Source organism: Monodelphis domestica, chromosome 7 (assembly GCF_027887165.1).
Source record: "Monodelphis domestica isolate mMonDom1 chromosome 7, mMonDom1.pri, whole genome shotgun sequence".
NCBI classification, from domain to species: domain Eukaryota; kingdom Metazoa; phylum Chordata; class Mammalia; order Didelphimorphia; family Didelphidae; genus Monodelphis; species Monodelphis domestica.
The window spans coordinates 268,665,212-268,692,732 of record NC_077233.1 but is presented as its reverse complement, the minus strand read 5'-3'; the positions used below and the strand labels follow the sequence as shown (position 1 = coordinate 268,692,732).

The 27,521-nt window shown below is 34.9% G+C and overlaps 1 protein-coding gene across 2 annotated transcripts in view; it reads right to left on the bottom strand.

Annotated features, from left to right (window-relative positions):
* The window catches only part of CNTNAP4 (contactin associated protein family member 4), a 677,206-nt gene that overhangs the window by 26,661 nt on the left and 623,024 nt on the right, over positions 1-27,521 (bottom strand). For both annotated transcript variants that reach the window (XM_007497949.3, XM_007497950.3), the window contains exons 16-17: positions 22,046-22,216; positions 21,048-21,266 (exon numbers count right to left, since the gene is read on the bottom strand). In XM_007497949.3, the coding sequence (XP_007498011.1) occupies positions 21,048-21,266; positions 22,046-22,216 (390 nt within the window). The remainder of the gene's footprint in view (positions 1-21,047; positions 21,267-22,045; positions 22,217-27,521) is intronic.

Genomic DNA, 27,521 nt, shown 5'->3' with positions numbered 1-27,521 from the left:
TGAAGCCATCAGAGAACCATTTTTATTTGAGTTTGACACCACTGCTTTAAAGTGTTATATGTATGGTAGGCATCCTTATTATTCTGTTGTATACCAATAAATACTTTATAACTATGACAAACTGTTTTGATAATCTTATATCACTATTAAGAAAGCATTGATAGGAGTAGCTAGGTAGCACAGTGGATGGAGTGTCAGGACTAAAAAACTGGGAGGACCTGGTTTCAAATCTGACCTCAAAACTAGATATTTGTCCCGGGGAAGTCATTTAAGTCCTTACTTCTTTTCCAAATTACAATGGATACCAAGGCAGAAGTGAAGGGTTAAAATAAAGTGAAACTGATGAAATAATTCTAAAAGAACAATTAGATATCCCTGATAGTTATCCAGTCAAACATTTATTAGCTACCTACTCCATGCCAGGCACCAGAGATGCAAAGAAATGTAAAGATGATCCTTTACTCCCAGAAGCTCAATGTCTAATAGGGGAGTCAAATGCAAGTATGAAAAGCTATGAAGGTCAAATAGGATTTTATATTTGATCTTGTGGGGCAACAGGGAGCCACTGGAGTCTAGTGATTAAGGAGTGACATGATTGGACCTGAGTTTTAGGAAAATCACTTTAGTGGTTTAGCAGAGAATGGACAGGAGTGGGAAAAGACTTGTGCAGCAGAAGCACCAGCAGCCTATTACCATAATTCAGCCATGCCATGAGGGCATGTGCGAGGCTGGTGGAAACTATCAGAGAAAAGAAGGGGACCCTTTCCAGAGATGGCACAAAGGTAGAATTGACAGGCCTTAAACAACAGATTGCACATGGGGAGGTGACAGAGTGAGGAGGGAAAGGTGATGCCCAGTTTGTGAGCTGAGGGGAATTGGAAGAAAGTTTGGAAAGTAGGATTTGGGGAAAGATAATGACTAATCCCAAAGGAAGTCACCTCTCTTCATTAATGGATATGGAATGCTTTTTAATAAACAAGGTAGATGATAATTAATACAACTATAATGAAAACAAATTTGAATATTATAAAATTATAGAACTAGATAATTTTACAGATGAAGAAACAGAAACCCAGGGAAGGTAAGTGACTTACCCAAGCTCACATAGTGGGGATTTTAACCCAATTCCTCTAATTTCAAAGCCAGTCATCTTTCTTTCCAATGGTTTCCAAAGCAATTCAGTATAATAGAAAGAAAACTGCATTTAGAATCTAAGAAAGGTTTTTATTTCCAGCTCCCTTATGTACTTGTTTAGTGACCATAAACAAGTCAGCAGTCTAGTTTAGTTCTTCAAGATATGGGAAAGACTAGAAAATATTTAGTATGTAAATCAAGAAATGTTAATATGTGATACTATCTAGGATAGTAGATACTAGGCAGAAATAGAATAACATTGTTTTAAACTGTTTCAATAGCACTGCCTGTATCTTTTAAATCTCTCTAAGTAGATGGAAATTTCTTGAGGCTATAGAACACATGGTTGTATATTCTAATGAATCTATTATTTCACTGCCTTAATGTGAAGGTTTTTAACACATTTTTTTTGTCAGCGCCCTTTGGCAATCTAGTGAAACCTATGTACCCCTTACCAGAATGTTTTTAAATGCATAAAATAAAATACATAGAATTACAAAGGTAATTAATTTTATTGGAATGCAATGCTCTGTTTCCCTCCCTCCCTCTCTCTCTTTTCCTCCCTCCCTCCCTCCCTCTCCCTCTCCCTCTCTCTCTCTCTTGTTGAAGTTAAGAATCCTTTTTTTTTCCTTTTAGACATTATTTTATTTGGTCATTTTCAAACATTATTCATTAGAAACAAAGATCATTTTCTTTTCCTCCCCGCCTCCCACCACCCCTCCTATAGCTGCTGCACAATTCCACTGGGTATCACATGTGCCCTTGATTCAAACCCATTTCCGTGTTATTGGTATTTTGTTTTAGAGTGTTCATTTAGAGTCTCTCCTCATTCATGTCCCCTTAACCCCTATAGTCAAGCAGTTGCTTATCTTTGGTGTTTTTACTCCCACAATTTGTCTTCTGCTTGTGGATACTGTTTTTTTCTCCTGGATCCCTGCATAATGTTCAGGGACATTGTATTGACACTAATGGAGAAGCCCATCACCTTTGATTGTACCACAGGGTTTCAGTCTCTGTGTACGATGTTCTCCTGGTTCTGCTCCTCTCGCTCTGCATCACTTCCTGGAGGTCGTTCCAGTCTCCATGGAATTCCTCCACTTTATTATTCCTTTGAGCACACTAGTATTCCATCACCAACATACACCACAACTTGTTCATTCCCCAATTGAAGGGCATCCCCTCGTTTTCCAGTTTTTGGCCACCACTAAGAGTGCAGCTATGAATATTCTTGTACAAGTCTTTTTCCTTATTATCTCTTTGGGGTACAAACCCAGCAGTGCTATGGCTGGATCAAAGATCAGACAGTCTTATAGCATCCTTTTGGCATAGTTCCAAATTGCCCTAGAATCCCTTTTCTAATAGTTTAGATTATAATCCATTAATGCCTTTTAGCCTGCATGACTCTTGTTCTCTTCCTCACACAAAAGCTGGCTGTCTATCCAATGTACTAACAAGTCTTCTTTTCCACATTACACATTATAGAGCACATGAGCTGGCCATGAGTATCCCTCGTTTTCCTAGCTAATTGTCTCTCCTCCCTGTCTGGCTGTGCCTATCTATGATGATAACTTTTCCATTACTTTTCCTATTCAATTCCACCTTATTAACATATAGGTTTCTATATGCAATCTGACCATTTATCTCACAGAATCATAGTGTGGTAGTTGTAGGTTTTCTCAGTATACATCTAATTTAGTTTGTAGCTGGAAAGAACTGTCCCCACCCTTTACCATGCCAAAAAATGTCATCTAACCTTTAAATTGGGTGTGTGTGTGGGGAATCCCTCTAGCTCTGGATATAGGTAGTTATTCCACTTTTAGATAACTATAGTTTGGGAGAGTTTTGTTTTCTTATTTTTTCCTTAACTTCAAACTTAAATATAACTCTATATCCACTAATTGCTTCTGGTTCTTCCATCTGGGGTGAAATAGAACAAGGGTAATCCTTTACCTATATGATAGTCTTTTAAATACATAGATGAATATGAACAGATCTCTCCTGAGTTTTCTTTAGGATAAACATGCCCAGTTCTTTTATCTGATCCTTATTTGACATGGAATCAAAGCCCTTTGGTATCATGTTTACCCTTATTTGGACACAAAAACATGTAAATCTGTGGGCCCTCTAGTATTAGGAGAACATTGACAAGCTTTTGGTGTCCAAAGAACTGAACATGACACCCCAAATTATATATGGCAAAGGTAGAGTATATTGAGACGATCACCTTTCTATTCCTAAAACCTATGCTCTATCTTTATGCAGCCTGATATTTTGCATTGACTTTGGAGGGCTATTACAACATACTATTGACTCATATTTAGCATGTATTCCCCTAAAATGTCAGTTCTTCTTAAAAAAGAAAGCCTCTATGTATTCCCTACCTCTTACTTGAAAAACTGGTGTTTGTGTGTGTGTGTGTGTGTGTGTGTGTGTGTGTGTGCGTGTGCACATGTGCAAGACTTGACTTTTAGTCCTACTGAACTTTACATTTTAAGATTTAATCCAATGATTTATTCCAGAGTTGGCATACCATTATGGTCTTAGTTTCAAATTCTGGCCTATTATCCATTTTTGTAGCCTAGCAAACAAAGAATGGTTTTCATAGTTTGATACATATATGTTATAGTTTTTTGTGTGATTTTTAATAGTGTTTTAGTATGATTTGTATAGATTTTTGATGGTTTGATTTAATTTACATATTAAGTCATATAAGTTATTAATTATTAAATATAAATTAGATTTAAAGTTTTACTTAAAAAATCTAAAAGCTATTTTTAGTTTGTGGGCCAAACAATATTGAGAGGTCCACAAGGTCTAGTTTACCAATTATAAATCTAGTTCATAAAATTTGGGGTAAATACATAGTATGCCTTTTACTAACCCCACGCATCCTGTTTATTTTAAAGCCTTTTAAAACAGATTCAGAAGACACAGAGAAAATATATTTGCACTAGCATTTGCTAAGTATATTATATCTTTAGCCAAGAAACTTCTTTGTTCTTTTATTTTGAATCATATTCCAAATATTCAAATACCATTTTTTAGGAATTAAGTTGAAAATATAAGATTATTTAAGCTATAATTATTGTTGCTTAGTCATTGTTCAGCCATGCTCAACTCTTTGTGACCCTTGTTGGAGTTTTCTTGACTAAGATATGAGAGGGGTTTGTCATTTCCTTCTCCAGGTCAATTTAAGATGAGGAAACTAAAGCAAACAGAGTTGAGTGACTTGACCAGATTCACACAGCTAATAAACATCTGAGGCCAGATTTGAATTTAGGTCTTCCTGACTCTAAGCCTGGAGCTCTATCCACTTGTACAACCTAGATGCTACTTAATTAACATTTTTTACAAACTACTATTTTAGTCAACTGTTCACTTCTCAAAATGACTTTTCTATTCTGCATTTCTCATCTTCAGTCAACAACAATCAGGAAAAACACAACCTCTACCCCAGTGGCCTTCTGTTTCTTATCCAGGACTTTATTACCATTGGCAAAAAAATTTTTTTTCTTCTTGGCAGCTTGATGTGTGGCATCATGAGTTAAAGTGAGTAGTTGTCATACACAGAGAATCACTAATTACAATTATTCTTTTTTTTTTATCTTTACTGGATATTTTCTTACTTAAAAACTTATGGGGTTTAGTGATATAATTCATTTGAGGAAAAGTAGTTTCTTCCTCCTCAGAACATCCACCCCCTCCTCTTCATGAAGAGTCTCAAATCTATTTTTAAGATCTAATTATATAGCTCTCCTTCCCCTTCCATTTTTCCTTTCCATTCTTTAACAATCTGCTATGAGATTGTCTCCTCTACATTTCCCCAATGATATCTCACTTCTGTTTCCTTTAGAAACATGTCATTCTCTCTAACAGCTTGGGGTATGGAGGAGTATATGTTGAGTCTCTTTGGAAAGAAATCAACCTACAGATAGAACGCAAATAATAGTCATTTAGCTATGGCAGAAATGCAAACATCACACACTTAATGCTAGTCACTGAACAATTTCCCCACTCTCCACAATGGTTCATATTTTCAACCTTGTTTTCTTTCTTTCTTCCTTCCTTCCTTCCTTCCTTCCTTCCTTCCTTCCTTCCTTCCTTCCTTCCTTCCTTCCTTCCTTCCTTCCTTCCTTTCTTCCTTTCTTTCCTTCTTTCCTTCTTTCCTTCTTTCCTTCTTTCCTTCTTTCTTTCTTTCTTTCTTTCTTTCTTTCTTTCTTTCTTTCTTTCTTTCTTTCTTTCTTTCTTTCTTCCTTCCTTCCTTCCTTCCTTCCTTCCTTTCTTTCCTTAATATCTTCCAGATTTTACTCAATTCTCCTTTACAATATCAGCATTCTACTTTTTGTTTACTACTTCATCCCTCTCTAAGTCACCCACATGATTCTCTTTTTCTTATTTGGATCAAGTCATCTCTTCTCCCACTCCTTTTCTTAAAATTGCCTACTCTAATAGCTACTTAAAATAGTTTCAAGTTATCAGAAGGCCATCAGATAAAGTTATCACTGTTGTTCTATCTTCCCAAAATATCTTGCTTTATTTTAATATATGCAGACATATTTTAACATCTTCTTTGTTGGAAATGTTTTTAATAGTCAATAATTAATAAGTGCAGCATTTTTAAATTTTAGTCTTGGCAGTTTAATTTGTGGGCATATGAGTCAAAGTGAGTAGCAGTCAACCATTTGTTTAAATGTTGAGGTGTTCTCTGTTATTTCTTAACTATATGCCCAGGAAGATGACAAAATTCTCTATTATTATTATTATTATTATTATTATTATTATTATTATGTTGCTTAAACAGATAACTTAGTACCCCTGAGCAGGGAATTACCAATTACTATTTTTTTTCACCTTTAGTAGATGTTTTCCCATTTAAAACTTATGGGGGGGGGGTGAATGATGTAATTCTTTAGAAGAAAAGGAAATGTTCCTTAACTTCAAGGAGCTTAAATTTTCTGAGGAGACATAAAATAATAGATCACAGACTCATAGATAGAGAACTGGAAAAGAACTTTATATGTTTTGCAAAAAAAAATCACTATTTTATATCTTTTGAATGTCATATAATGAGGTCTTAAACTCAAAATATAGAGTGACACATTATTAATGTCACTAATGCCTGCTCCTTTTGGTTCTTTTGACTTCTTGCCTATTTGAGACAGTTGTTTTTGTTTTGTCCGGAAACAGACTTAAAGGAAACAAGAATATTGTAGTTTCATTTCTGTTAATTCTCTCACTGGATGCCTGATAGTCCATAATCAAACCAAACACCTTCATTTTACAGGTGAGGAAATAGACACAGATATATAGGAAGTGATTTGCCAGGGTCCCATGACCAGTAAGTGTCTGAATTGAGATTTGAATATAAAATCCCTTACCTCCAGGTCTAGCATCTTTCTATTGTAACATTGAAACAAGTACAAGAAAATAGGGGATAGGAGTAGTAGTGCACACAAGAGCAACTGAAGAGAGCAGAAAATACTTTATATAGAAACAATCATTGAAGCAAAGTTTTGATAGCAAGAAACAGAATTCTAAGAGGCAGGAGTCAGTAGGAATATTCCAATATAGGAAACAGCTCAACGAAAGGTGGAGAGAAAAAATGGAGTCTTATATGTGAGGAAAAGCAAGAAAATCAGTTTGGATACAGCATAGAGTGAAGGAAGAGTGTGTAATAAGGTTTGAAAGGTGGCTTGAGGGTATGTTGTAATGGAAGTTAAAAGCCAAACAGAGAAGTATCATTTTGATCACAAAGGGAATCGGAATTTTTGGTTTTATTGAGCCAGTGAGTAATCTCCCCAGAACAGCACTTCAGGAAAATCACTTTGTAGTTATGTGTAGGATGGATTAAAGAGAGGATAAATTTGGAGAAGAAATTCCAGAGTAGAGGAGATGAGGATCTTAGTTTCTCTGTGCTGGGAAAAGGATATGGATTCCAAGATTATTGTGTAAGGAAAAATGACAGGTTTTAATAACTGACTAGGTACAAAATAAGTTTTGGGGAACCTTAAATCCCAGAGCTATTTGAAGTTCATAGAGCAAATAGCCATTACCTGCTTTGTAGATTAGTCTTCAGAATTTAAAACTGAGAGGATGATGGAATGCATACCTGAACTGGAATAGTGTTGCCCACATACATCCCAGGCTCAACAGACAAAAATTTAGTTCTCTGAAATGTTCATCCTAAAGGAACTAGCTAGGAAGTTTCTGCTTTTTGTTTTTTTAAGAGATTGATACCTGGGCTGAGAAGAGATCAGAGATTTATAATTTAAGAGGAGAGAACCTGAGGGATAGCTGTTTACTAATAGCAGGCAACAATTCTTATCTTTTCTAAAAGAGTCAAAGATGGAAAAGACCTATGGGCTTTAAGCTCAAAGAGCATGGTAGTACTCAATGTTCTCTTTAAGGAACAGATAGCTAAGGATATCAGTTGAGCCAGAAGCTTAAAGCAGCTGATCAGCATCCAGTGGAAAATTGTCTTCATTTGGCAGAATAGCGTCTGGTGAATACTACACAGCCATCAGAATAATGTACAACAGAGCAGAATTCAGCAAAGATTATAAGGCTAGAAAAAGCAGCCCAGCGGGATTAAAGTAATGAAATCATTAGAAGATATAAGCAGTCAGGCAGAATCAGGGGCATAAATTGACTCCGCCATGCAAGTGCCCTGCCACATGTGTTTCCTCTCTGTGCCTCTCCATGAGTGTACCTTGGATATGTATTGTTTTCATGCTGTGCCCCTCTGTGCTTTTTACATACATATGTATGCCTACTTTTGTCGCTGATATATATATCTGTAAGAGGTCATTCCCCTAGTTCATGGCAGAAATGTTTAGTAGTTATTTGTACCTGGTCCTTGATGAGACTGTTTAGAAAAACAACATTAATTAAAAACCTTTGCTTTGAATTTTATTTCCCATAGCGGACTACTAAACAAAATATTGATGGAAGATCATGAACTATGGTAAACAAACCAAGTAGCTTGAATCTGACGTGATCAGTCTCTGTGTCATCTACTGTTCTTCTTGTTTGATATACATATATAGTTTATTCTTGTAAATATTTTCTTTAGATTGGAAATTATGAGTATGGTTCATAATTAGCATTATGTTATAAATCATTTTGGGGGATAGTGAATATATCTGCTTACAATAAAAAAAAAGAGAGACCATGATTCAAGGTAGATAATGAAATGAGATGGAGTAATATTCTACTTTAATTTTGGAAGATTTTAGATACATCAACTGGGTGCAAAATCCACTCTAAATGTATTCTCTATTTCAATACATATTCATTCAATTAAACAAATATGTATATACTTAGGAATAAAGCTTGTAAGAGAAATAGACTAGAGCACGAGGAATCGAGATTTGTGGAAACTAACAGAAGTTATAAAATAGTATATTTTCTTTATTTAAATACATCCAATCAAAGAGTTAATCAGTCCTTAATCAAGTGTAATCAGTAATTTAATTAAACACCCACATTTTCATTAGATAAAACTTCTGTGAACAAATATGAACATTTAAGTAAGGTGTAAGCTAGGAAAATAAATAAGCTTGATATATTCTCCAAGTTAATAACTTTTTTATTCTAAGGTATTATTCTGCTAAAAACAGATTCAGTAAGTAGAATAGGTATCAGAATTTAATTAAATATATCTGCCTCACTTTTTACCATAAGAGTAGGATAAAATTAAAGTGGAGTTTCATTTTGACCAATTTATTCCTCTTTCTGCTGAGCAATTATATTCATTAATTATTTTAGGAAGTTTTCTCTCAATTATTAATTTATATTATAAAAGTCATATATTAATAAGTTAAATATCTTTGCTTTATGCCATGAAATACTCAGAGAAACAATTACATTTCATAGAGCTGACCATTACTTAATTAATTCATTCACTCAGCAGGCATTTGCTGAGTATCTATTAGGTTCTAAGTACTGGTTGGTGCTGCAAGAAAGAAAAGATGAATATTACTCTTCCTAAACTTAAGAAGTTTATATCTATTTGGGGAGTTAAAACTTATAGTGAAAATGCATTTAAATCAAGGATATAACCCTAATGAGACAATAATACTTCAATATTTAGCATATGATATCTAATAAACAATATAAGCAGTCTGGCACAAGGAACACAAAACTGGCATCAAAGTCAGGGATATTGGAGTTCAAGTGCTACCTCCCATTCATACTGGCAGGGGCAAGGAAGTCAGTTGACAAATCAGAGCCCCAGGCAATTCTCTTAGATTAGGTGTCTATCTGCTTTTGGCATAGGTAGTTTTCTTATTAGTGAATCCTCTATACTAGAGGTGTCAAACACTAGATAACATTCCATAGTGCCATATTGAACCAGATTAAAGTGCAATTGAGAAATATTTAACAAAATAAATAAAAATTCAATAAAACATAGATAACATTACCTTTTTAAAATTAAGTAAATAATGTTGCCTACAGGGATCCTTATATATGAGGAAGGAAAGAAGGAAGGAAGGAAGGAAGGAAGGAAGGAAGGAAGGAAGGAAGGAAGGAAGGAAGGAAGGAAGGAAGGAAGGAAGGAAGGAAGGAAGGAAGGAAGGAAGGAAGGAAGGAAGGAAGGAAGGAAGGAAGGAAGGGGGGAAGAAGGAAAGGAGGGATGAAGGGAGGGAGTAATATTTTGCCTATATATTTTGTATCTATTTTTGTATAAATGCTTTTCCACAACATTTTTTTTTTCACAGAAAACAAGCTCTTTGTGAGAAGAGACTGTTTCATTTTTATCTTTGCATAGTATAGTGTCTGGTACATGTAAGTGTTTAATCACTATGGAATTAAATTTGTAGTAGAGTTGGATAGTTCAACTATTCTTATTTACTTTTCTCTCTTCCTTTATTTCTTCTCTGGGGACATTCCCCCTTTGGTTGACTACTCCAAATATAATTTCTAGTAAGAAGACCCAGACTAGTAAAGATCTCTAGTTAACAATGTTTATAAAGAGAAAGTTCATGTTTAACACAAAGAAAGCTATGTAGATTATTTCAAGGAAAGTTTAAAGCATAATCTTGGGGTCTCTTCATAGAGCATCTCTCCCAAATTCCATGATGCCCATTTAGTCAAAGACATTATGATCCTACAGTCCTACCCTCCCATTTTTGGATTGGTTGTTGTTCTCCCATTCCATATGATTTTTACTTATACTTTATTTTCTTAAGCACCATGTATCAGGAGTTGGTTTCTTCTCTGAGGTCAGACCATTGACTCAATGACATAATTTTAAAGATCAATCTGAGACATTGGCTCATATTCTTTACCATATCAACTTGATGACTTTTGATTTATTCACAGGAGTGATACACACCTCATTAGGGTATGACTTAGCCTTAGGTTTTAGGGTTTATTTAATGACTATTTGTCCATCTCTTTTCTGAGAAGAAGTCCTGGGTTTTGAAGGACTACTCCCTTTCAAGTTCCAATTATATTCACTATAAATAGATGAAAATCATTTCTAGTTATTAGTTTGATAACATACTTTGATTTGCCCAAAATATTACCATCTAACATTTTCATAAATTCAAAGTGTAATTGAAAAGCACTGTGGTAGTGTGGAAAGAGTATGTGCTTTCCAGTCAAAGGTCCTAAATTCAAATTCTTCCTGTTACTTATTACTCCTGTGGCACTGGGTAAGTCACTTACTTTCTCTAATGTCTTCTAATTTTTTTTCCAGATTAGATGTCAATATAATTTTTAATAATCATTTTCTGACATTTTTCAATCCATATTCTCTCCCTCCCTATCACACCTTCCCCTTCCTCAGGAAGGTAAGTTGTATTATATAGCTTGTACATGTGATATTATAGAATACACATTTTCATGTTCATCATGTGAAAAAAGACACATATTACACTCGAGAAATATTCATGAAGGAAATAAAGTGAAGAATGTCATATTGCAATTTGCATTTGGACTTTCTCAGTTCTTTCTATAGCAATAAATTAACTTTTTCATCATAAATCCCTTGAAGCTTCCCTTTATCCTTGCATTGCTGATAATAGTTGAATATTCAAAGTTGATAATCATACTTTATTATTGTTAGTGTGTTCAGTCTTCTATTGGTTCTACTTACTTCACTTTGCAAAACTTCATATATGCCCTGTTTTTTTAACTACTCTGTTTTCTTGCAAGAGGACTAAATAGCTCGTAATGTTCCTTTCAGCTCTATATTTTCAATCTTATATTGTAAACTATTTTGCTAGAGATGAAAAATAACTAAACAATGTCTGGAGCTTAAAGTTTGCTATTATTAAGACTAGTTATGAGACAAAACTTTTATACTGTTGATGTGATTAAACAACTTTTAATTCTTTATATAACAGTCCTGTAAGCTTTAAATATAAATGTTGCCTTGAGTATCTTTGTTCTAATATACTTTCTCAGAAAGTGTTTTCTGATATTATCATAGCATAACTAAAATCTATTTCAAAAAGTATTATATTTCAGAATGCAGTTTGTTGAAGTGACAATTGCACTAGCAAGTAAAAGTTTAACTTCACATAAGACTCAGCTATTATCTTTATTTTTTTTTAAATCCTTACCTTCCATCTTAGAGTCAATACTGTGTATTGGCTCCAAGGCAGAAGAGTGGTAAGGGCTAGGCAATGGGGGTCAAGTGACTTGGCCAGGGTCACACAACTGGGAAGTGTCTGAGGCCACATTTGAACCCAGGACCTCCCATCTCTAGGCCTATCTCTCAATCCACTGAGCTACCCAGCTGCCCCCCTCAGCTATTATCTTCATTGATTGAGAAGAGGAAAGAAGGTAGAGTTCTTTTTATAATGGGAAAAAAAATAATTACTCAAATTTTGTGAGGCACAGAGAAATTAGAAGAGTTATATTAATAGGAAGATGCACAAAGTACAAAGCTTTCATTTATGCATTTCACAAATATATAATAAATGCATACTATGTATCAGGCACTATGATAAACGCTGGGGATACAAAGACAAAAATGAAATAATTAAAAAAAAAGTATTAATTGCCTAAGATGTGCCAGCCACTGTTCTAATGACAATCTATTTTTCTAGAGGACTCATGATGAAATAAAATACCCACCTCCTCATAAAAAGTTGATAAACTGAGACGTCTATTTTGGACATAAGCAGTAGAAATTAATCTGACCATGAATGCTTGGAAAAATAATTTTGTTTCTTTCTTTCTTGGTGTGGCAGAGAAAAGGTGATAGGAAAGGAAGAGAGATTTTCATACATGGAAAAAAAATTTAAAAGGAAGAAAAAGAGACCCATTAGTTTCAAAAAGGGAAGAGAACTAACAGGTGTGCAGGATCAGAAACCTTTTCCATTGGAGGATTCTTCAGGTAAAATACTGGCCAGCTGCTTTTTGAAGTTCTCTTGAAGTACACAACTCACTATCCCTAGACACTACTAGTGAAGGCCTCACCATTCAGAAGTGCCCCAAGGCTACCTCAGGTACAAAGTCTTAATTGAGAAAGTGAGACTGAGGAAAGAGTAGACAAAAAGAAAACACCAACAATATTTTGGAGTTAACAGGAAACAAATCCAGAAGAAAAGATTAATTTCACATCATCTATAAGCAAGTCCTAAAGAAAATCACAAGCATGCTACAAGCTATACTGAAATTCCTATAAGAAATGAAAGAAAAAATTAAAAAGATCTTATCTCTGAAAAAAAGTGTCAGATGCAACAATTAAAATAAGAATTCCACTTAGAAGATGGGAAATCATTCTTTTTATATCTTTTAAACATTATTTTATTTGGTCATTTTCAAACATTATTCATCAGAAACAAAGATCATTTTCTTCCACCACCCGCCCCCACACACAACCCCTTCCAAACGTGATGAATGCTTCCTCTGGATATCACATGTGTCTTCAGTCCAAACTCTTTTCCATGTTGTTGGTATTTGCATTAGAGTGTTCATTTAGAGTCTTCCCTCAATCATATCCCCTCCACCGCTGTAGTCAAACTGTTGCCTTTCCTCGGTGTTTTTACTCCCACCATTTGTCCTCTGCTTGAGGGTAGTGTTTTTTTCTCTTTGATCCCTGTGGGTTGTTCAGGGACACTGCATTGACACTAATGGAGAAGTCCATTACGTTCGATTGTACCATAGTGTATCAGTCTCTGTGTACAATGTTCACTGACTCTGCTCCTTTCACTCTGCATCACTTCCTGGAGGTTGTTCCAATCTCCATGGAATTCCTCCACTTATTATTCCTTTTAGCACAATAGTATTCCATCACCAAAATACACCATAATTTGTTCAGCCATTTCCCAATTGAAGGGGATGCCTCCCCTCATTTTCCAATTTTTGGCCACCACAAAGAGCGCAGCTATGAATATTCTTGTACTAGGCTTTTTCCTTATTATCTCTTTGGGGTACAAACCCAGCAATGCTATGGCTGGATCAAAGGGCAGAGAGTCTTTTAGTGCCCTTTGGGCATAGTTCCAGATTGCCCTCCAGAATGGCTGGATCAATTCACAACTCCACCAGCAATGAATTAATATCCCACCCTTCGTTGAAGACCCAGTTCTCTTGTCTTTCTGAATATCGTGTTCCAGGCTTTGCGGTCTCTTATTGTGTTTGCTGCTAGGTCTTGTGTAATTCTTATTTGTGCTCCTCTGAATCTGAAGTTCCTCTTTTTAGCTCCTTGTAAGATTTTTTCCTTAGCTTGGAAGCTCTTGAATTTGGCCATTACATTCCTGGGGGTTGTCTTTTGGGGATTTGGTATGGAGGATGTTCTATAAACCCTTTCTATTTCTATTTTGCCCCCTTGTTTGAGAATATCAGGGCAATTCTCTTTGATGATTTCTTGTAGTATGGCATCGAAATTTTTGTTAATCTCTGGTTTTTAGGAAGACTAATGATTCTCAAATTGTCTCTCCTTCCTCTGTTTTCCTGGTCTGTCATCTTGTCAGTGAGATATTTTGTTTTCCTCTAATTCATTAATTTTTTTACTTTGCTTCATCAATTCTTGCTGTTTTGCAAGATCATTGGTTTTCATTTGCTCAATTCTGGTCCTTAAGGCCTGGTTTTCTGCTTTAATCTTTTTGCATTCAGCTGTAATTTTTTGGTTCTCTAATATAATTTGTTGGTTTTCTTTTTGAACCATTTCCGACTTCTCTTTCCAGAGGGCTTCAATCTTTCTGATGATAAGTACCATTTGAGACTCTTCCAGGGATTGTGGACAATTTTCATTTTTTTTTTCCAGTTTTGCCTGTTTGAGTTTCGTCCAGTATTTCTTCTGTAGCCTGAGTTTTTCCTCCGTAAAAATTTTTCGAGAGTGACAGCTTTCTTTTTTGATCTCTTGGTGGGATTTTGAGGCTCCTATACACAGTTAGCCATTTTTTTCTGGATGTTTTCAGTTCCCTCTTTAATCAGTAATCAGAGTCTGCTGAGTAGGTTTTTTGTGTATGAAGTTAATGAGCAGGCTCTTGGTTTTCCTCAGTCCTTTGTGGCTTTTCTTGGTACCTTCCTCCAAGGGGCGCTTAGTGTCTGCTCTCTCTTGCCCGCCTGGTTTTCCAGTTCATCTCCTTTTGGGGGTGGGTCCCCTGCAGATCAAGTCAATTCCCAAGGACCCAAAAAACATTCCCTGTTTGTTCCAGAGGGAATTCTGTCTCACTCTCTGGCTCCGGTGGGTGCGCTGGCACTGGGCACCTGATTTCTGCACTCTCTCGCATCTTGAGTTTTTCTGCCTACCTGCCTTCAGGGGCAGGGTACCCCTGTTGTCCTAGTCAGCTCCCAAGGGCACAGAAGTGCCCTCTCCTCACTTCAGAGGTGCCCCTTGGTCATTCGTCTCAGAGTGCACTGGCCCTGGCCCTGGCCTTATAAGTGGGGGTGAGGGAGGATGGATCCACTTATTTGGGTGGAAACCCTTTCCCCCTCTTATGGGCTGGTAAAGCCTTGATCCCACACACCTTTGCCATGCCCCACGCTATAGCTCCTCCCCTCCTCTGATAAAGATTCTTAAGGTTTTTTGGGGTGATCCTTATCGGTGTATGTCGGGGAGAGTGAGTAAGCCACATTTAGCTGGTCGCCATTCTTACCTGGAAGTCTTCTCTGAAATCTTTCTTAAGAAAAATACTCTATAAAAAGCAGAGTACTATAGGTACTCATAACTCCATTAGGCTTTAGTGAATGTCTTTTATACCTAAACTCTTGCAGCAGCTTTTGATTTGTCTTTCTTTCTTTTCTCCTTCCCTTGCCAACTTGTTCTCTATTTTTAATGGTTTATATTTCCCCTAACATTGCTACAATTGTGACATTTCAATTCTCTAAAGATTCTATAGCTCTCCACTGCCTATAGGGTATAATTTAAACAATCTATTTCATTATTCAGAACACTCCATGATTCAACATTGTTGCTCATTTCCCGGATCCAGCTAAACTAGAGTCCAGTAGAAAGATATCTAGAATTTCAAAAAAACACTGTCAATATCTTTGGATCTAAGTTGTAGGGTATTCTTGGTTAGGAATAGCTTAAATTAGATGACTTTTGTGGTTCCTTTCATCTCAGGGTTCTATGATTCTATGATAAAAGTAGCAATTAGGAAATAATGACACCGCCTCCTGAAATAATACAGATGAGTTTGACATTTTCACTTAGAAACAGAGACAAAAAATAGAAATTACTGGATATGGACATCAAATAAACATTGCATTATAAAGGGGGACCATGAAAGGAATGAAGGTAATTCAGATTGGGCTTGGCCAGGAAGACAACATATCAGAGAATAAACTCCTTTGATAAGTTCATATATGTACTCTAAAATGAATATTTATAGTTTCAAAATCAACCACTTTCTGAGAAATCAAATAGGAAAAATAGTTTCTGAAATTCTAGTCAAATATTGTCCTATCACAAGATTTAAAATAACAAAAAATACACTTTTGAGAAAAATGATCACTTAACTATGCTCACACTAACCTCTGACAGTATGTCTGTAATTTTTTTAAATTACATTACTTTCTGCAAATTTATCACCAAAGCTGAAATACATGTATATGCCTAAAATATTTTTCTTTTTATGTGTGAAAAAAATCAGCTTACATAAAGAAAATAAAAGAAAAAGCCCTGTGATAAGTATACTGAGATTCTACTAATAATCACTTTTATCAATGGTACTATTTTACAAATGTATTTACTTTTGTGATAACTCCTGGTAAGGTGCTGACTGGCTATGAACTTCCTCGCCTTCAGAATTTGTTCTCCTTTCTGGTTTAAGAAGAAAAGAAACTAATGCAAGATAAGCCCCTGGAAGAGGGTGGAAGTAATCAAACACCTTTATGGTAGGTGTTTTGGGATTCTCAATGAGAATAAGAAGATATGAAACAAGGGGCAGTGATGCTATGGCAGCAGCACAATATAGTGCCCAGTGACCAATTTCCCTGGAATTGACAACTTCAGTATCATATGACTTAAAAATAAGAAATAAATAGGTGTTATAATCAGTGCAATGCTGAGAGAAAAAAAGATATAATGAAAAAATAGTCCTTACATCCAGCCTCTGTCTTCTATTTAGTTGTATATATATTTTTTTAAATGTTGGATTATGTTTAGCAACTTTTAAATCAATTTTCATAATTATATATGGCAGAATCCATCTCTAAATTGCCAGATGTCCTTTGTATAAAAAAGTGCTGATGTAGGAAAATCTTGGAACACGATATCCTTGTTAGAATTCCTTGTTAGAAATTTAGAGGTTACTTCCTAAGTGAAGATACAATCATGAAATATTTCCTAACAACCCTTCCTATGGGTGGAACTACTAGAAATGTTAGACTCCTCCCTTTTTTACCATAAATCTGCCTCATAGACATGCACCAAATTTAATTCGTAATGCAAAACCTAAATGTGACGAATAAAAATAAAAGATTTGTTCACAAATATTTTCTTTTCTAACAAAGGTCCTTCCTTAAATCAATTTTAATAATGGCATGAATCCTGAAATTTTCTCCTGAGTCTGTAAATATAGGGAAAGGTCAATTACTTAAGCAGTTCAACAGATATACATACTAGATCTTATACTCTTTCATTATTATGCAAAGAAAGTAAATCCTCAAGTCTGTTCTAACACACTGTGCAAACTCTACAATGCCGCTCATCATTTTCTATGCCTTTCTGAAATAATTCGTGCTCCAAACCTTATATTTAACTATAGAATCCAATATTTCCACATTGGACTGTATTGCACTGTTATCATGAAGACAGAATTCTCATCAGGAGCAAATATGTTCTTCGTCTCCTGTTAGACAACACTAGATATAAATCCAATTTTGAAGATTATTTCTTCACAAATCCTTTTCTTCTCTTTTTCCAAAGTGTTTTTGTCATTGTTATCTGAGCTGGGAAATACTTTGGGAACAGCCCTGCTGATATAATATAGAGCTACCTGGGGCAGAGAAAATGATTTGCTGGTACAGGACTATTTCTGATGTCTTAACTTTCCTCAAATATCCTTAGTTAACATTTTTTTTTATTAAGGACTCTGAAACAGGTAATTGAGTTTAATCGACTTTTTAAGTATCACACAATGTCAGATGAAGAACAGATGCCTGACCATTAATTTCTCAGAATGTAGTTTAAATAAAGATTCTATAACATGTTAGTAGCAGCAGCTAGAGTATCTTCTAGAACACAGAACTCGATTTTGAGTTAGGAAAACTTAGATATCAATGCTTTCTAGTTGTGTGACCCTTTTTAAAAGTCACTTAATTACCACATATCTCTACTAACTCAAAATCTTTAGGATTTATCTAAAACATATATATGTAGTGACTTGTTTCAATGACAAGAGTTCCTACACTAGGAGTTCCCCATGCTGACAAAATCACAAATCCTTCTTTTAAAGCAGACAGTATTTTTAAAAAACCTGATGAGCTAAATTCAAAGGACACCATATTATACTGCAATTACATTAGAAAATTAAAAAAGTATAATACTATATGTTTCTGTGAAGCAGATTCTTTAATTTTCCCTTCCATTCTGAAAGGAAGAGTCACAGACCATATTTCCTGGGCTAGTTTAGATCCAAGGGTTTCTGCAGTCCTCCTAGTTCTCTTCCTCTCTCTAAGTTAAAAGGGGAAAGTTTAAAATTCAAGACCTACAGTCAAAACTTGAGCTGCAAATCTTTATCAAAGCCTTAATCTTCCAGAGGAAATTTATGTGAAAACTAAATACCAGTTTTAGGCTCCTACTTGGAGAATTACACAATAATTCATAAAATTAAAGTGTGACTTAACTTCCAGAGAGACTTGTTAAATTCTCAAGCTAAAACAACAGGGTTATACCTGTAGTACAATTTTTAAAATTCAGAGAAAATAATAAATATAGCTAGCAATTATATAGTACTTTAATGGTTCCTAAGCACTTTATAAATATTATTTAATTTTATCCTCATCGTAACTTGTATGAACTACTATTATCTTCATTTAAAAACAAACTAAAGAAAACAGAAGTTGTAACTTTCCCAGATTCACACAGCTAGAAAGCTTCTGAGAGCAGGTTTGAACTCAGAACTTCCTGAGTTAGGATTCAGTGTTCTATTTTTTGTCTTATATCACTATTTCTGTAGATGGCCATTCTTCCATGTACACTCTAATATTGAATAACTATATGCCTACAGCCAAAGTCAACAAACTCAGTTATTAAAAGAGAGAGACAGAGAGAGAGACAGAGATAGAGATAGAGAGAGAGATGGAGACAGAGACAGAGACAGAGAGATAGAGAGAGAGAGAAAGAGAGAGAGAGAGAGAAAGAGAGAGAGAATTAAGCTTACAAATAACCAACAGCACACCAATGGTGGTGGGTATCAAAATGCAGTCTTAGTTGCTAAAGTCACATCTGCCTGCCATGGGCATGGAGACTACAAATGGTAGTCTATTTTCTACCCCATTAAAACAATATCTATTCTGTTTTGCAATTTCTGGCCTTTACTTCCTACTCTGGTCCATTCTCCACTCTCTACTGGCAAGATTTTGAACTTCTCTCCTTCCACTCTTCCTGAAAATAGCCCATAAATACCTGTAAGTTTGCAGGAAGGGTTACATGGCTACGGGATTTAATATGCCTACTCTACTTGGTATGAGAAAATTCGATTGTTTAGGCAATGAAGTCAGGTGCTGATATCAAGAATTTAGTCCAAAGAGTTCACTATTCAATAATAATTGGGCTATTATAATAAGGTGAGAATTATTCCCCTTTCAATGTGGTTTCTAATGGGGTTTATATGTCTGTGTGGGGTGAGCTAGAGAAAAAATAATTTTGAAATCTTCTTTGTAAGCAGGTTGGAATTGAACGTAGTTTATAAAGCATTGTAGGAAAAAAAAATCTTAATGTTCTTCTTCCATTGGGGATTGGGAGAATGAGAGTTAGAAGACTTCCATTACTGGAACTATTGATTGCAATGAACACGGTATTGAATTAATGTTTAGTTAAAGGTAAATTTTCACATATGGGTACAAAGAATAAAGCATTGTATTTAGTTACAAATGTAAATCATGAGTCTAGGAAGGAAAAGGGTACAAAATAAGTTAAGAAAAACCTGAACTGTGTCTACTTGGAACATAATTAATTCCAGCTACCAATTAAAATCAATAGAATGCCATTGTGCTATAAGAAATGGCAAACAAGATGATCACAAAAACATTAAAAAAAAACAATACCTGGAGATACGTATGATAAAGCAATGCAAAGTGAAGTGAGGAGAATCAGGAAACTTGTACACAGTAACAATAAAAATGTGTGATGATCAACTGTGAATGACTTAATAATTATCAACAAAGCAAAGATCTGGGATATCTATAAGGGACTCATGACAAAAAGGAATATCCATTGCTGGAGTAGGAACAGACAAAGTCTGAATGCAAATTGAAACATACCATTCTTTACTTTATTTCCTCCATGATTTTTTCTCTAGTGTAAGCAATATGTGTCTTGTTTCACATGATAAAAAGGAAAATGTGTGTTATATGATAATATATGTACTACTTCTGTCATGCTACCTGCCTTCTTGGAGAAGAGAGGTGAAGGACAGGGAGAAAGTGTAAAGATTAAAATTTAGGGGAGATGGGGAGACTGAGGCAGGTAGAAATTAGTTTCTCTCTGCAAGGAGTATTATATTTTTTTGAATCAGCTTAAATACCTTCTTGATCTCAGCCCAGGTGAGATTACAAGGCATTCTGGGGAAGCGGAGCAAAGGCTCATGGGGATTGTAGTCCTGTATTCGAGTCTATTTTTTACAAAAGCATGGATTGTAAAATATTTTTAAATAGTACTGTCATGTAATCAGGAAAAAATTTAAATGGTAGAATATGTTTTTGTTTTTTTTTTTCTACCTGTGAAATTTTCTGTTTTTGGGGAAAACTCTATGGCATGCATCTACAAGAAGTGGAAGTTTGAGTCTAAAATTTCTACTGACAGCATAACAAGTAGGTGAGAAATAGATGAAGGAGAAGGATGGTTTGTTAAAATAAAAATGATAGGATGCCTCATAGACATACACCAAACAAAATGGGGTAAAATTAATAGTTTGGAATACAATTACAATTTGTCTTTTTATTTTCTTAAACTTAATGCATTTAGTTGGCATAGTGGTTAGTGTTGTGACTGGAGTCAGGATGTTTGAATCTAGTCTCTGACATATATTAGCTCTGTGATCCTGGGCAAGTCACATAACCTTGTCTGCCTCAGTTTCTCATCTGTAAAATGAGTTGGAGAAGGAAATGGCAAACCACTTTGATATCTTTGACAAGGAAAACCTCAAATGAGGTTAAAAAGAATCAGGCACAACTGAAAACTACTCAACAAAAACAACAAATTAATCTTTAACACTTTCCTAAGAGTCACCATTCCTACTTGTACTTCAAAATTCAACTGCACAATAACTCCAAGGAATACTTACCAACAAAAAGCTGGCTGTTGAGCTGCAAAAGGATATGTCCATCAACAGGAGCAGGTTGTGATTTTGTTGGGAACTGATCCACTTGAAGTGATGCTTCTTTAATATTTCTTTCAGCTCTGACATAGTGCCATTGATTGTCATTTAGGTGAGTGGGTGACTGCACCACAACTTCGAATGGTCCATTCCCCACATCAAATGAAAATATCACTTCAGCTGGAGCTAGAAATGGCAGAGATGGTAGTTGTTCATGTTATTTCACATCAATAGGAATTTTGTATCTTAGATCATTAGAGGACTCTAAGTCTATAGAATACCCATTGTACCATGCCTGAGGGGGTTGTGTTTATGGTTCTGGAAAAGCATTCTAGGATAGGAAGTTATCTTTCTTATGAAAAAGTTTGCTTTCAGCAAGGTTGACCTCAGGTTTCATTCATTATTAAAGTTATTCACTTATCATTAGAGTGAATATAAATACTATTCAGTTTTAAGGCAATGGTGCTTTTACTTAAAGGTAATTCATGGAAACTAAAGAAACTTGGCTTCTTATAATTTAAAAGAATTTAATTCATTTAAATGATCTCTAAACAATCCAACACTGGATAATTAATGGTAGGTTACAGCTACATAAAAATTAAAACAATTGATTCATTTAGGTAAAAAAAATATCACTGAATTATTTTAAAATTTTATTTAAAATCAGTTGTTCTGAATTGAATCTTTAGTTCTCTTAATCTGCACCAAGTAGGAATAATGAAAAGGATATATAGCACTTTGCAAGATTGAGATGATTTTCATAGAACATCAAGTGCTGAATGGCAAACTATTTTATTTCCTTTCCTGACTCTAAAATTCATAAAATTTTTGAGTAATAAATGCATGTTTAACAAATGTAAAAGAGAAGGAATGCTTTCAAAATTAGGTTAGTTAATAAGGGGCTGACTTCCCCATAAAGTGGATACCCTAGGTATTTGCTAGTATTTTGAAAGTATGGGACTTACAATGTAGCTCTATCCTTATAAAGTCTTTAATCCCCAGGTTCTCTAAAAATACACCTGATGAAGCTGTAGTCTTAAAAAAAAAAGACACATCTGCGCTAAGTTCTCCATGGAAGGTAGGGAAATGAAGGTATGAAGTCTCAGTATTGAAGGAAGCTGAATTCCAAAATGATCCTGTTCCATCAAAGAAAAGATAAAAGGAAAAATGGAAGACAAAAAGGGAAATGAATTTAAGAATCAAAATAATATAGGTTTTATATTTAATTCACATTTTTGGCATTTTTACTAATGTTATGCATATAATAAAACCACTAGTTCATTTTTCAGAATTCTTAATTTCATGAGCCCATGTCACATTGAATAGCAAAACCAGTGTGACCTTGAACAAACTCCCTGGGCCTCAGTTTCAACATATTGAAAATGAAAGAGTTAAACTAGGTGACCTCTAAAGTCTCTGCAACTTTAAATCTTTTGCTTGTTAATTCTGCTGAAGACCCAACATATGTATAGTAAAAATGTTCAACTAAGTGCTTTTGATACTCATGGGTTTCTTTTTCTTTTAATAAACGTTGTAATTTTCTAGATGAAAATCAATAGCCTAATCTCATTAGATAAGACAAATATAAAAAGTTTCTTTGTTTTTAACCATAATATGAAATTTGTGGTGTGAAGTTTTCCTTTACTATGTACTAAAAACAAAACAAAACAAAACATAAATGATTTAGAAAAATCCCAGGGAATTCTCTGAGGCACATAGAGATTAAACCACTTCATCAGGCTCATATAGGTAGTGTTAAGATATGGAATTTGAAATGAGGGCTTCTTAAATATGAACCCCCCAGTACTCTATCTTCTATTTTATGTTGCCATTATTCGTATTTAATTGAAGCTCAAACAAGAACCTGTTTACTTTTGAATATTTTAAAAATATCCTGAAAATAAAATCCAAAATTGGAAGGAGCCATTTTCATCACTCATGTTGATGTCATGGAATTTTAAAAAAAGACTGTCATGTATTGCCAACTATGACACAAGTGAAATGCATGAAGGGAGGAAAGTAAATTGAAAATATGAAAAATAAACTATGAAATACAAAGTTAATTTGTATTACAATCTAGATAGAGTTTTCTTATTTTTACTTACCCGTTTATTCATTTTTATTGCTGGCTATTTGTGTATTCCTTATTGAGAAAATATTATGGGGAGCTTTACATTTTATCTTTGCATTGTGTTACAAAAGAATATGTTGTAAAGCATTATGATAAAATGCAATACAACAACATAAAATGACGAGTGACATCAGACTTAAAATCCAGCAGATAGATGAGAAGCATTAGCAAAGTAATGAACTGTGGTTCTATATATTGTATAAGGAAGAATGCTGCCAACAAGAAGTTCTAGGGACATCAATTATAAATACAGTTGGTTTAGTTTTAAACAACTCGTTCTCTATATATTCATGACCCCTGTTACAATCCTTCTATTTAAAGGATTTTTAATGGAAAAATCAATGGATTTGTTTTTAAATCAGAAAAAAGTGATGTTAAAATGATTATTCATTTTCTTATAAGAACACATACCTGCATAAAATTAAAATCAATATCCATATTCTACCATTGTAATCTCTTTACAGTTCTTGATATGATGGCAATTTATAGGAATTGTGACTTTTTAATTTGCCAATTTGTTTTTATCTTGGAACTGGATTCAAGATTTAGTTCCTTGTTTTGTTGCCCATTTGTCAATTGGTTTATCAATAAGTATGTATTAATCATCTATTATTTGTTAGGCACTGCAGTAGGTGAAAAGGGTACAAAGACAGAAAACAACTGAAAAAAAATTCCTGCCTTTAAGGAATTTATATTCTATTGGGGCAAGGGAAGGATAATATGTGGATAATGGGAGGGGGAGTAGGAGAGAATCAGAAAAGGCTTCCTGTGGAAGGAGCTACTTGAGCAGAATTTGAAGGAAATGAGTTATTCTAAGAGGGAATAGTGATTGAAATTTCTTTCCAGAAGAGGTATATTGGGATCAAGTTGTCAAGTGCTTTAGAAGCTTAAATAAAAGAGAAGATAGTTGCTAATAAGGGCAATGAAAAGCTGCTAGAGCTTGTTGAATGAAAAGGTCACACCTCTTCTTTTTTTTGAAAATATCTTTGGCAGCCTTGTGGGGAATAGATAGGAGAGAGACAGGTTTTGCAGCAGGAGATCTATTAGGATCCTGTTGAAATGTTCCAGGTGAGAACTGATGAAATCTTGTACTAGTGGGGTGGCCATGGAACTTAAAGAGGAAACAGATGCAAGGAGTATTGTGGCAACTGATTGGATAATAGGTAACATTACAAAGACTCAGAGATAATGGTTTAACTTTGGAACATAGTGAGTTGGAGATGCCTTTATGATACACAGTGTGAAATATCCACTCAACAGTTGGAGATGAACAACTAAATTTCAGGAGAGAGAAGAGCTGGACATATGAGATAGTGAGAAATTAAAAAAATAAATAAAAGGGAATGCTTATGGATGAAATCTTTTGGATAAGATAGGATGGGATTAGATAAAGGGTAAATGTAGATTCTCCATTTTAAAAAAGAATAAAGTAGAGCCTTCATCACTTAAAGGAGTAAAGGAAGAGAGAAAGAGGAAAGACTGAAAGGGGTTTGGAGAAGTAGGGAAGAGAAACAGTTCCTTGGAAATGGTCTCTGTTGTCTCAAAAATTATGAGATAATTTTTTTTTTGTTATTATTCAATTGTTTCAGTCATGTCCCACTCTTAGTGCCCCCACCTGGTGTTTTCTTGGCAAAAATACAGGTGCAATTTGCCATTTCCTTCTGCAACTAATTTTACAGATGAGGAAACTGAGGCAAATAAGGTTAAATATATGCTTAGGGTCATATAGCTGGTCCCTGTGTGGGACAAGATTTGAATTAAGGTCTTCCTGATTCTAGGCCTGACACTCTATCCAGTGTACTACCTAGCTGCTCATGAGATGAGGAAATAGGCTAAAAGGGTGAAGAGATGGAGTTGGGACAGTGATGTTAAATTTAAATAAAAACAGGGGTCACTAATGTGTATGTAAAAATCTTTGCAGGTGCTGCACATTAACTTAGTTCTGAAATGTAATATTATCTATGTTTTATTGTTTTTGTATTTATTTTGTTAAATATTTACCAATTCTATTTTAATCAGGTTCAGACCACACATGTTCTGGGCTACAAGTAGACTGCATTTTTGCAGTGAAAATAGTGAAAAAACTTGAGAAAAGATAAGAAAAGTTTGAAACAATCTCTACGGTGAAGAAGATAAAGAATAATTAGGAGTAGTAAAATAATTGTTTTGTATAAGTGAGGGCCTCCATTAAGATTAGAGAGATAATTTTTTAGTGGACTACATCAGGTCAGTTGTATGCTTTCATCTAGCTCCATTCTATAGATCACGAGTAGAAGTGAATGAAGGAGAAAGGAGGAATAAACTAGTCCTAAAAATCAGAATCCCAGTAGATCTACGGGCCCCAACTCTGTGCTCATATGGCCTGGACTCATGTCTTCGTGTCCTTTGGGAAATCTCCTCCTAGAGGGGAGTCAGGCTCTTTTTATATTCTCTTGATTATCATATTCCCGTCCCAGAGATCTAGAGGAATTTTTCTTAAAGCTTCCACTTGAATCACATCTAGGGCTTTCCCAAAAATAATTCAGTCTGTTCTACAAAGGGACTTAATGACAAATTAAACAGGGCATCGAACTGATACTGATTTCTTCCCCTAAAAAAAGAAATGCTTAAAACAGAAATGATTCATAGAGTGCCCTGACAGATTAAAATATGAAACAGAAAACCATTACACATTATCTTTTTCTGTAGGTTCATACTTAAAATATTGAAAACATGAATCATTTTTTGAAACTACTGAGTTGGTATTTCTTTTTCATCTAAGTTCTTCATTGTCTATTTGAATGAAGCAATTCATTCAAAATCCCTGTCTTATGAAGAGCCAAAGCATGGCTTGGGCTCATTCATTTAGCCATCACCATCTTATCTGAGAAGTAGTTTGTTTCAGAATTGTTGAGAAAATAGCTCCTGGACTCCAGAGTTCTGGACCACTTTACTCTTGAAGTTGCCATCAAGGCTCTATAAAATAGACATCTCAGGATCACTGTTAAATCACCTATACCAAGGAAAAGAAACTCAAAACAGAAGAGGTAACCAGAGGCTTGTGGTTCAGTATCAGGCACATATAAATAGCATAAATTCTTGCTGTCAGAAGCCATGATATAGCATGATATAACATGGCAACCATGGTAGCTGTCAGAGTGTGGGGATTCCCCCACCCCTTGGAGGGACCAATGACAGATTTAAAGATTCCTCATCTATTTGTTTGTCAGATAGACAACTAAATACAAAAGAAGACATTCTCTCTTTCTTTTCCTTCTCAATGGCTAGTCCTCTTTGATGCTGCCTTCTCCAACACCTGCCAATAAATTGTGTATCATGGTATTAATAAGAAATCTGCTTCAAGACCTCAAAGTGTAAGTCCAAAGGGACCAATTTAGTAGTTGTATCACCCCAATGCATATGTCTGTCAATTCCAATTTAAAGCACATAGTGGGGAGGTATATAATCATCACTCACATTACACACTGACCCTAATTAAATATTTTCTTTTTCCAAGGATCCTCTGGGAATGATTTTGGCACTTTTGTCTATATCTTCAATACTGAAAATAGTCTTTGAGAATATGGGAAAGCCATTATCCTTCTACCAATACCTCAGATTAATGAATTTCAATGAAGTCTATGCAGCATAGTTGTTAATGATCACTTCAGTGACATAAAGAATACCATAAAATCTACTAAACAAAGTTATTAGACAACTTTCCAACTTTTATGAGTTCACAGACCAACCTAAGCTGAAAGACCAGAGGATTAGATTCTCCTGAAATACAAAGTTAAATAAATGGTACAAACACCACTTTACAAAGTTCTCATTAAGTAAAATTATATTAAAAAATAAGGAAAAGGAAAGGAAAAATGATTTTTCCTCTTATGAGGAAAGGTGATTCTATAATAAGCTCTCAAAGCTTGTATAACTCTCCTAACAGTAAATAGGACCCTGGGATCAAGAAGAATGGAATCCTTTTTCCCTCAGGCAACAAACAGACATTCTATATAAAACCTTCTCCCATAGTGTGTAAAGGAATCTATATATCTGCCCAGTGGAGGCCTTGCCAATTCATAAGGATAAGTGAGATGGAGGTTAAGACAAACTCTCTACCAAGGTCACTGTAACAAATAGGGTACTCCATTTTTCCCTCAATGGCTCTCTGTAAAATCATAGTCTTGAAAAGGGTGGTCAAAATCGACTAATAATAGAACCAATGGGCTAATTTAAAAAGCAAGTAAGTCTAGATGAACCTCAAATACAAATGGAGCTACCCAAATGGAATTAAGTCCCTATGGGCTTGGAATTGATCACTCTGATCCTGA